The following is a 14,000-nucleotide window of genomic DNA, read 5'->3' on the forward strand; positions in this document are numbered from 1 at the left end:
GCTTGTTTTGTGTTTTATTAGGACAGATTTGAGGTTGAGGAGCAGGTCAGTGGAGCAGGTCAGTGGAGGAGGTCAGGTGGGGGGCAAGATGGAAGGAGAGATTATTACTTGGTTAGATGGTGCTGAGGTTTTGGGATAGCGAAGGAGAGTGAGGAGTAATGGAGCCAAAACTGTTAGAGCGTATGTCAGCATGATGAGTAAGTGTGGAGGAAGAGAAAGAAGTTTAGCACCGTACATTTAATAACAGTGGATAGTCGTACCTTCTGTTCACTTCTGGCTCATTTCAGCTTCATCTTTGTAGAGCCATCCTTATAGAGACAGACCATGGTCAAAACAGACCTGTGTCTCTGAATTAATAGCCAGCTAAGTGCACATGAAATAGGCCAGGTGTGATCAGGACAGAGGGCGGCAGGGAGACTGGTCACAGACACAGGAGGGGAGAATTAGAAGTCAGAAGAGAAAATGCAAAAGGGAATAGTCAGACCCAAATGGACAGATAAAGCCTGTGTTGGCATCAAGGACTTAAGGTGAGAAAACATGCAGTGGGAAAAATCCAGTATTCTATAGTTATATACAGGGCTGTTGCTATAGGGAGGTATATAGTTATATCTACAGTGGTATACAGGAGCTAAGGGAGCCATATATGGCCCTAATGTATATGGTATATGTCACCCTCAGGCTTTTTCTCCATCTTACGGTCACATTTGTGTCTTTGTGCCAGGGACGAGCTTCAGGCGCTCGGTAGATACAACCCCAAGGTGCTGGCCTTTGTGATGGGATCTGAGTGGCCGCAGAGTAGGGCGAGATCCGTGGCCAGTGACCTGAGTTGGCCGCCATCAGCGAGCAGAGCCGTGAACGAGCGGTGAGTATGGAAACATGGCGGCATGACGGATCCTAAGTATACGATGGATCCTGGGAACATGGGGAGTCGCGGGGAACGAGGGATCCGGTGGCGGGTGGCTGCTGTAGATTCCGGAGGGTTCTTTCTTCCTTGTGTGGTGTCCATGTTGCTCACAGTCCGGCGTTTTTCCATCACAGTCCCGGCTCCGCTTTCTCCACCGGCTCCACCATAGAGGATGACCTGGAGGAACTGCGGGACAAGCTGCAAATCTCTCACATTGATGAAGTCATCCTTCACCTCAGGTGAGTACTACAACCCCCAGCATTGCATCATCATCAGGAGTTGTACTGGATACACACGTGAACATCACTGGTACTAATATTATGTGTCTATGTGTGATGACAAGCATCGGAAACTGCAGTATATGCACGGTACACTGAGGGTATACACTGTGCACGGAGGGTATACACTATACACTGAGGGTATATACTGTGCACGGAGGGTATATACTGTGCACTGAGGGTATACACTGTGCACGGAGGGTATACACGGTACACTGAGGGTATATACTGTACACTGAGGGTATATACTGTGCACTGAGGGTATATACTGTGCACGGAGGGTATACACGGTACACTGAGGGTATATACTGTACACTGAGGGTATATACTGTGCACTGAGGGTATATACTGTGCACTGAGGGTATATACTGTGCACGGAGGGTATACACGGTACACTGAGGGTATATACTGTACACTGATATATATATACTGTGCACGGAGGGTATACACTATACACTGAGGGTATATACTGTGCACGGAGGGTATATACTGTACACTGAGGGTATATACTGTGCACTGAGGGTATATACTGTGCACGGAGGGTATACACTGTACACTGAGGGTATATACTGTACACTGAGGGTATATACTGTGCACTGAGGGTATACACTGTGCACGGAGGGTATACACTGTACACTGAGGGTATATACTGTACACTGAGGGTATATACTGTGCACTGAGGGTATATACTGTGCACTGAGGGTATATACTGTGCACGGAGGGTATATACTGTGCACGGAGGGTATACACGGTACACTGAGGGTATATACTGTACACTGATATATATATACTGTACACTGAGGGTATACACTGTACACTGAGGGTATACACTGTACACTGAGGGTATACACTGTACACTGAGCGTATATACTGTACACTGAGGGTATATACTGTGCACGGAGGGTATACACTGTACACTGAGGGTATACACTGTACACTGATATATATACTGTACACTGAGGGTATATACTGTACACTGAGGGTATATACTGTGCACTGAGGGTATATACTGTGCACGGAGGGTATATACTGTGCACTGAGGGTATACACTGTGCACGGAGGGTATACACTGTACACTGAGGGTATATACTGTACACTGAGGGTATATACTGTACACTGAGGGTATATACTGTGCACTGAGGGTATATACTGTGCACGGAGGGTATATACTGTGCACGGAGGGTATATACTGTACACTGAGGGTATATACTGTGCACTGAGGGTATATACTGTGCACTGAGGGTATATACTGTGCACGGAGGGTATACACGGTACACTGAGGGTATATACTGTACACTGATATATATATATATACTGGGCACTGATATATACTGTACACTGATATATACTGTACACTGAGGGTATACACGGTACACTGAGGGTATATACTGTACACTGAGGGTATATACTGTGCACTGAGGGTATATACTGTACACTGAGGGTATACACTGTACACTGAGGGTATATACTGTACACTGAGGGTATATACTGTGCACTGAGGGTATATACTGTGCACTGAGGGTATATACTGTACACTGAGGGTATATACTGTGCACGGAGGGTATACACTGTACACTGAGGGTATATACTGTACACTGATATATATATATACTGGGCACTGATATATACTGTACACTGAGGGTATATACTGTGCACTGAGGGTATATACTGTGCACGGAGGGTATACACGGTACACTGAGGGTATATACTGTACACTGATATATATATACTGTACACTGAGGGTATATACTGTACACTGAGGGTATACACTGTACACTGAGGGTATACACTGTACACTGAGGGTATATACTGTGCACTGAGGGTATATACTGTGCACTGAGGGTATATACTGTGCACTGAGGGTATATACTGTACACTGAGGGTATATACTGTACACTGAGGGTATATACTGTGCACTGAGGGTATATACTGTGCACTGAGGGTATATACTGTACACTGAGGGTATATACTGTGCACTGAGGGTATATACTGTGCACTGAGGGTATATACTGTACACTGAGGGTATATACTGTACACTGAGGGTATATACTGTACACTAAGGGTATACACTGTGCACTGAGGGTATACACTGTACACTGAGTGTATATACTGTACACTGAGCGTATATACTGTACACTGAGGGTATATACTGTACACTGAGGGTATATACTGTGCACTGAGGGTATATACTGTGCACGGAGGGTATACACGGTACACTGAGGGTATATACTGTACACTGATATATATATACTGTACACTGAGGGTATATACGGTACACTGAGGGTATATACTGCACAGAGGGTATACACTGTACACTGAGCGTATATACTGTACACTGAGGGTATACACTGTACACGGAGGGTATATACTGTACACTGATATATATATACTGTACACTGAGGGTATATACGGTACACTGAGGGTATATACTGCACAGAGGGTATATACTGTACACTGAGGGTATATACTGTACACTGAGGGTATACACTGTACACTGAGGGTATATACTGTGCACTGAGGGTATATACTGTGCACTGAGGGTATATACTGTGCACTGAGGGTATATACTGTGCACTGAGGGTATATACTGTACACTGAGGGTATATACTGTACACTGAGGGTATATACTGTGCACGGAGGGTATACACTGTACACTGAGGGTATATACTGTACACTGATATATATATATACTGGGCACTGATATATACTGTACACTGATATATACTGTACACTGAGGGTATATACTGTGCACGGAGGGTATACACTGTACACTGAGGGTATATACTGTGCACTGAGGGTATATACTGTGCACGGAGGGTATACACGGTACACTGATATATATATACTGTACACTGAGGGTATATACTGTACACTGAGGGTATATACTGTGCACTGAGGGTATATACTGTGCACTGAGGGTATATACTGCACACTGATATATATATATATACTGTACACTGAGGGTATATACTGTGCACTGAGAGTATATACTGTGCACTGAGGGTATATACTGTACACTGATATATATATATATACTGTACACTGAGGGTATATACTGTACACTGAGGGTATATACTGTGCACTGAGGGTATATACTGTGCACTGAGGGTATATACTGCACACTGATATATATATATATACTGTACACTGAGGGTATATACTGTGCACTGAGGGTATATACTGTACACTGATATATATATATACTGTACACTGAGGGTATATACTGTACAATGATATATATATATACTGTACACTGAGGGTATATACTGTGCACTGAGAGTATATACTGTGCACTGAGGGTATATACTGTACACTGATATATATATATACTGTACACTGAGGGTATATACTGTACACTGAGGGTATATACTGTGCACTGAGGGTATATACTGTGCACTGAGGGTATATACTGCACACTGATATATATATATATATACTGTACACTGAGGGTATATACTGTGCACTGAGAGTATATACTGTGCACTGAGGGTATATACTGTACACTGATATATATATATACTGTACACTGAGGGTATATACTGTACAATGATATATATATATACTGTACACTGAGGGTATATACTGTACAATGATATATATATATACTGTACACTGAGGGTATATACTGTACACTGAGGGTATATACTGTACACTGAGGGTATATACTGTACAATGATATATATATATACTGTACACTGAGGGTATATACTGTACACTGAGGGTATATACTGTACACTGAGGGTATATACTGTACACTGAGGGTATTTACTGTACACTGAGGGTATATACTGTGCACTGAGGGTATATACTGTACACTGAGGGTATTTACTGTACACTGAGGGTATATACTGTACACTGATATATATATATATATATACTGTACACTGAGGGTATATACTGTACACTGATATATATATACTGTACACTGAGGGTATATACTGTACACTGATATATATATATATATACTGTACACTGAGGGTATATACTGTGCACTGAGAGTATATACTGTACACTGAGGGTATATACTGTGCACTGAGGGTATATACTGTACACTGATATATATATATACTGTACACTGAGGGTATATACTGTACACTGAGGGTATACACTGTGCACTGAGGGTATACACTGTGCACTGAGGGTATACACTGTACACTGAGGGTATATACTGTACACTGATATATATACTGTGCACGGAGGGTATACACTGTACACTGAGGGTATATACTGTACACTGAGGGTATATACTGTACACTGAGCGTATATACTGTACACTGAGGGTATACACTGTGCACTGAGGGTATACACTGTGCACTGAGGGTATACACTGTACACTGAGGGTATATACTGTACACTGATATATATACTGTGCACGGAGGGTATACACTGTACACTGAGGGTATATACTGTACACTGAGGGTATATACTGTACACTGAGCGTATATACTGTACACTGAGGGTATACACTGTGCACTGAGGGTATACACTGTGCACTGAGGGTATACACTGTACACTGAGGGTATATACTGTACACTGATATATATACTGTGCACGGAGGGTATACACTGTACACTGAGGGTATATACTGTACACTGAGGGTATATACTGTACACTGAGGGTATATACTGTACACGGAGGGTATACACTGTACACTGAGGGTATATACTGTACACTGATATATATATACTGTGCACGGAGGGTATATACTGTACACTGAGGGTATACACTGTGCACTGAGGGTATACACTGTACACTGAGGGTATATACTGTACACTGATATATATATACTGTGCACGGAGGGTATATACTGTACACTGAGGGTATATACTGTACACTGAGGGTATACACTGTACACTGAGCGTATATACTGTACACTGAGGGTATACACTGTACACTGAGGGTATACACTGTACACTGAGGGTATATACTGTGCACGGAGGGTATACACGGTACACTGAGGGTATACACTGTACACTGAGGGTATATACTGTACACTGAGGGTATATACTGTACACTGAGGGTATACACTGTGCACGGAGGGTATACACGGTACACTGAGGGTATATACTGTACACTGAGGGTATATACTGTGCACTGAGGGTATATACTGTGCACTGAGGGTATATACTGTGCACTGAGGGTATACACGGTACACTGAGGGTATATACTGTACACTGAGGGTATATACTGTACACTGATATATATACTGTGCACGGAGGGTATATACTGTACACTGAGGGTATATACTGTACACTGAGCGTATATACTGTACACTGAGGGTATATACTGTGCACTGAGGGTATATACTGTGCACGGAGGGTATACACTGTACACTGAGGGTATATACTGTACACTGAGGGTATATACTGTACACTGAGGGTATATACTGTACACGGAGGGTATACACTGTACACTGAGGGTATATACTGTACACTGATATATATACTGTGCACGGAGGGTATACACTGTACACTGAGGGTATATACTGTACACTGAGGGTATATACTGTACACTGAGGGTATATACTGTACACTGAGCGTATATACTGTACACTGAGGGTATACACTGTGCACTGAGGGTATACACTGTACACTGAGGGTATATACTGTACACTGATATATATATACTGTGCACGGAGGGTATATACTGTACACTGAGGGTATACACTGTACACTGAGGGTATACACTGTACACTGAGCGTATATACTGTACACTGAGGGTATACACTGTACACTGAGGGTATACACTGTACACTGAGGGTATATACTGTACACTGAGGGTATACACTGTGCACTGAGGGTATACACTGTGCACTGAGGGTATACACTGTGCACGGAGGGTATATACTGTACACTGAGGGTATACACTGTGCACTGAGGGTATATACTGTACACTGAGGGTATATACTGTACACTGATATATATATATATATATACTGTACACTGAGGGTATATACTGTACACTGAGGGTATATACTGTGCACTGAGGGTATATACTGTGCACGGAGGGTATACACGGTACACTGAGGGTATATACTGTACACTGAGGGTATATACTGTACACTGATATATATATATACTGTACACTGAGGGTATATACTGTACACTGATATATACACTGTACACTGAGGGTATATACTGTACACTAAGGGTATATACTGTGCACTGAGGGTATATACTGTACACTGATATATATATATACTGTACACTGAGGGTATATACTGTACAATTATATATATATATACTGTACACTGAGGGTATATACTGTACACTGAGGGCATATACTGTACACTGAGGGTATATACTGTACACTGATATATATATATATATATATATATATATATATATATATATATATACTGTACACTGAGGGTATGTACTGTACACTGAAGGTATATACTGTGCACTGAGGGTATATACTGTGCACTGAGGGTATATACTGTACACTGATATATATATATATATATACTGTGCACTGAGGGTATATACTGTGCACTGAGGGTATATACTGTACACTGATATATATATATACTGTACACTGAGGGTATTTACTGTACACTGAGGGTATATACTGTGCACTGAGGGTATATACTGTACACTGAGGGTATACACTGTGCACGGAGGGTATACACGGTACACTGAGGGTATATACTGTACACTGAGGGTATATACTGTACACTGAGGGTATATACTGTGCACTGAGAGTATATACTGTACACTGAGGGTATATACTGTGCACTGAGGGTATATACTGTACACTGACATATATATATACTGTACACTGAGGGTATATACTGTACACTGATATATATATATACTGTACACTGAGGGTATATACTGTACACTGAGGGTATACACTGTGCACTGAGGGTATACACTGTGCACTGAGGGTATACACTGTACACTGAGGGTATATACTGTACACTGATATATATACTGTGCACGGAGGGTATATACTGTACACTGAGCGTATATACTGTACACTGAGGGTATACACTGTACACTGAGGGTATATACTGTACACTGATATATATATACTGTGCACGGAGGGTATATACTGTACACTGAGGGTATACACTGTACACTGAGGGTATACACTGTACACTGAGCGTATATACTGTACACTGAGGGTATACACTGTACACTGAGGGTATACACTGTACACTGAGGGTATATACTGTACACTGAGGGTATATACTGTGCACGGAGGGTATACACGGTACACTGAGGGTATACACTGTACACTGAGGGTATATACTGTACACTGAGGGTATATACTGTACACTGAGGGTATACACTGTGCACGGAGGGTATACACGGTACACTGAGGGTATATACTGTACACTGAGGGTATATACTGTGCACTGAGGGTATATACTGTGCACTGAGGGTATATACTGTGCACTGAGGGTATACACGGTACACTGAGGGTATATACTGTACACTGAGGGTATACACTGTACACTGAGGGTATACACTGTACACTGAGGGTATATACTGTGCACTGAGGGTATACACGGTACACTGAGCGTATATACTGTACACTGATATATATACTGTGCACGGAGGGTATATACTGTACACTGAGGGTATATACTGTACACTGAGGGTATATACTGTGCACTGAGGGTATACACTGTGCACTGAGGGTATATACTGTACACTGATATATATATATACTGTACACTGAGGGTATATACTGTACACTGAGGGTATACACTGTGCACTGAGGGTATATACTGTACACTGATATATATATATATACTGTGCACTGAGGGTATATACTGTACACTGAGCGTATATACTGTACACTGAGGGTATATACTGTACACTGAGGGTATACACGGTACACTGAGCGTATATACTGTACACTGATATATATACTGTGCACGGAGGGTATATACTGTACACGGAGGGTATATACTGTACACTGAGGGTATACACTGTGCACGGAGGGTATATACTGTGCACTGAGGGTATACACTGTGCACTGAGGGTATATACTGTACACTGAGGGTATATACTGTGCACGGAGGGTATATACTGTACACTGAGGGTATATACTGTGCACGGAGGGTATATACTGTACACTGAGGGTATACACTGTACACTGAGCGTATATACTGTACACTGAGGGTATACACTGTACACTGAGGGTATACACTGTGCACTGAGGGTATACACTGTGCACGGAGGGTATATACTGTACACTGAGGGTATACACTGTGCACTGAGGGTATATACTGTACACTGAGGGTATATACTGTACACTGATATATATATTATACTGTACACTGAGGGTATATACTGTACACTGAGGGTATATACTGTGCACTGAGGGTATATACTGTACACTGATATATATATATATACTGTACACTGAGGGTATATACTGTACACTGATATATATATATATACACTGTACACTGAGGGTATATACTGTACACTGAGGGTATATACTATACACTGATATATATATATATACTGTACACTAAGGGTATATACTGTACACTGATATATATATATACTGTACACTGAGGGTATATACTGTACAATGATATATATATATACTGTACACTGAGGGTATATACTATACACTGATATATATATATATATATATATACTGTACACTGAGGGTATATACTGTACACTGATATATATATATACTGTACACTGAGGGTATATACTGTACACTGAGGGTATATACTGTGCACTGAGGGTATATACTGTGCACTGAGGGTATATACTGTACACTGATATATATATATATATATATATATATATATATATATATATATATATATATATACTGTACACTGAGGGTATATACTGTGCACTGAGGGTATATACTGTGCACTGAGGGTATATACTGTACAATGATATATATATATATACTGTACACTGAGGGTATATACTGTACACTGAGGGTATATACTGTGCACTGAGGGTATATACTGTGCACTGAGGGTATACACTGTGCACTGAGGGTATATACTGTACACTGATATATATATATACTGTACACTGAGGGTATATACTGTACAATGATATATATATATATACTGTACACTGAGGGTATATACTGTGCACTGAGGGTATATACTGTGCACTGAGGGTATATACTGTGCACTGAGGGTATACACTGTGCACTGAGGGTATATACTGTACACTGAGGGTATATACTGTGCACTGAGGGTATATACTGTACACTGATATATATATATATACTGTACACTGAGGGTATATACTGTACACTGAGGGTATATACTGTACACTGAGGGTATATACTGTACACTGAGGGTATATACTGTACACTGAGGGTATTTACTGTACACTGAGGGTATATACTGTACACTGATATATATATATATACTGTACACTGAGGGTATATACTGTACACTGATATATATATACTGTACACTGAGGGTATATACTGTACACTGATATATATATATATATATATACTGTACACTGAGGGTATATACTGTGCACTGAGAGTATATACTGTACACTGAGGGTATATACTGTGCACTGAGGGTATATACTGTACACTGATATATATATACTGTACACTGAGGGTATATACTGTACACTGATATATATATATACTGTACACTGAGGGTATATACTGTACACTGAGGGTATACACTGTGCACTGAGGGTATACACTGTGCACTGAGGGTATACACTGTACACTGAGGGTATATACTGTACACTGATATATATACTGTGCACGGAGGGTATATACTGTACACTGAGGGTATATACTGTACACTGAGCGTATATACTGTACACTGAGGGTATACACTGTACACTGAGCGTATATACTGTACACTGAGGGTATACACTGTACACTGAGGGTATACACTGTACACTGAGGGTATATACTGTACACTGAGGGTATATACTGTGCACGGAGGGTATACACGGTACACTGAGGGTATACACTGTACACTGAGGGTATATACTGTACACTGAGGGTATATACTGTACACTGAGGGTATACACTGTGCACGGAGGGTATACACGGTACACTGAGGGTATATACTGTACACTGAGGGTATATACTGTGCACTGAGGGTATATACTGTGCACTGAGGGTATATACTGTGCACTGAGGGTATACACGGTACACTGAGGGTATATACTGTACACTGAGGGTATACACTGTACACTGAGGGTATACACTGTACACTGAGGGTATATACTGTGCACTGAAGGTATACACGGTACACTGAGCGTATATACTGTACACTGATATATATACTGTGCACGGAGGGTATATACTGTACACTGAGGGTATATACTGTACACTGAGCGTATATACTGTACACTGAGGGTATATACTGTACACTGATATATATACTGTGCACGGAGGGTATACACTGTACACTGAGGGTATATACTGTACACTGAGGGTATATACTGTACACTGATATATATATATATACTGTACACTGAGGGTATATACTGTACACTGAGGGTATATACTGTACACTGAGCGTATATACTGTACACTGAGGGTATACACTGTGCACTGAGGGTATACACTGTACACTGAGGGTATATACTGTACACTGATATATATATACTGTGCACGGAGGGTATATACTGTACACTGAGGGTATACACTGTACACTGAGGGTATACACTGTACACTGAGCGTATATACTGTACACTGAGGGTATACACTGTACACTGAGGGTATACACTGTACACTGAGGGTATATACTGTACACTGAGGGTATACACTGTGCACTGAGGGTATATACTGTACACTGAGGGTATATACTGTACACTGATATATATATATATACTGTACACTGAGGGTATATACTGTGCACTGAGGGTATATACTGTACACTGATATATATATATATATATACTGTACACTGAGGGTATATACTGTACACTGATATATATATATATACACTGTACACTGAGGGTATATACTGTACACTGAGGGTATATACTGTGCACTGAGGGTATATACTGTACACTGATATATATATATATATATATATATATATATATATATATATATACTGTACACTGAGGGTATATACTGTACACTAAGGGTATATACTGTGCACTGAGGGTATATACTGTACACTGATATATATATATACTGTACACTGAGGGTATATACTGTACACTGAGGGTATATACTGTACACTGAGGGTATATACTGTACACTGATATATATATATACTGTACACTGAGGGTATATACTGTACACTGAGGGTATATACTGTGCACTGAGGGTATATACTGTGCACTGAGGGTATATACTGTACACTGATATATATATATATATATATATATATATATATATATATATACTGTACACTGAGGGTATATACTGTGCACTGAGGGTATATACTGTGCACTGAGGGTATATACTGTACACTGATATATATATATACTGTACACTGAGGGTATTTACTGTACACTGAGGGTATATACTGTACACTGAGGGTATATACTGTGCACTGAGGGTATATACTGTACACTGAGGGTATATACTGTACAATGATATATATATATACTGTACACTGAGGGTATATACTGTACACTGATATATATATATACTGTACACTGAGGGTATATACTGTACACTGAGGGTATATACTGTGCACTGAGAGTATATACTGTACACTGAGGGTATATACTGTACACTGATATATATATATATATACTGTACACTGAGGGTATATACTGTGCACTGAGGGTATTTACTGTACACTGATATATATATACTGTACACTGAGGGTATATACTGTACACGGAGGGTATACACTGTACACTGAGGGTATATACTGTACACTGATATATATATACTGTACACTGAGGGTATATACTGTACACTGATATATATATATATACTGTACACTGAGGGTATATACTGTACACTGATATATATATATATATACTGTACACTGAGGGTATATACTGTGCACTGAGGGTATTTACTGTACACTGATATATATATACTGTACACTGAGGGTATATACTGTACACGGAGGGTATACACTGTACACTGAGGGTATATACTGTACACTGATATATATATACTGTACACTGAGGGTATATACTGTACACTGATATATATATATACTGTACACTGAGGGTATATACTGTACACGGAGGGTATATACTGTACACTGAGGGTATATACTGTACACTGAGGGTATATACTGTGCACTGAGGGTATATACTGTACACTGATATATATATATACTGTACACTGAGGGTATATACTGTACACTGATATATATATATATATATACTGTACACTGAGGGTATATACTGTACACTGAGGGTATACACTGTGCACTGAGGGTATACACTGTGCACTGAGGGTATATACTGTACACTGATATATATACTGTGCACGGAGGGTATATACTGTACACTGAGGGTATATACTGTACACTGAGCATATATACTGTACACTGAGGGTATACACTGTGCACTGAGGGTATACACTGTACACTGAGGGTATATACTGTACACTGATATATATATACTGTGCACGGAGGGTATATACTGTGCACTGAGGGTATACACTGTACACTGAGCGTATATACTGTACACGGAGGGTATACACTGTACACTGAGGGTATACACTGTACACTGAGCGTATATACTGTACACTGAGGGTATACACTGTACACTGAGGGTATATACTGTACACTGAGCGTATATACTGTACACTGAGGGTATATACTGTACACTGAGGGTATACACTGTACACTGAGGGTATACACTGTACACTGAGGGTATATACTGTACACTGAGGGTATATACTGTGCACGG

General features: G+C 40.3%; 1 protein-coding gene across 3 annotated transcripts in view; it reads left to right on the forward strand.

The window, feature by feature from the left end:
• The window catches only part of CCDC24 (coiled-coil domain containing 24), a 174,686-nt gene that overhangs the window by 94,680 nt on the left and 66,006 nt on the right, over positions 1-14,000 (forward strand). For 2 of the 3 annotated variants that reach the window (XM_077277517.1, XM_077277516.1), the window contains exons 4-5: positions 722-862; positions 1,039-1,143. The exons of the other annotated variant lie outside the window; for it this stretch is intronic. In XM_077277517.1, coding sequence (XP_077133632.1) covers positions 722-862; positions 1,039-1,143 — 246 coding nt within the window. The remainder of the gene's footprint in view (positions 1-721; positions 863-1,038; positions 1,144-14,000) is intronic. 3 annotated transcript variants of the gene reach the window in all.

Source organism: Ranitomeya variabilis, chromosome 8 (genome assembly GCF_051348905.1).
Source record: "Ranitomeya variabilis isolate aRanVar5 chromosome 8, aRanVar5.hap1, whole genome shotgun sequence".
Lineage (NCBI taxonomy): Eukaryota > Metazoa > Chordata > Amphibia > Anura > Dendrobatidae > Ranitomeya > Ranitomeya variabilis.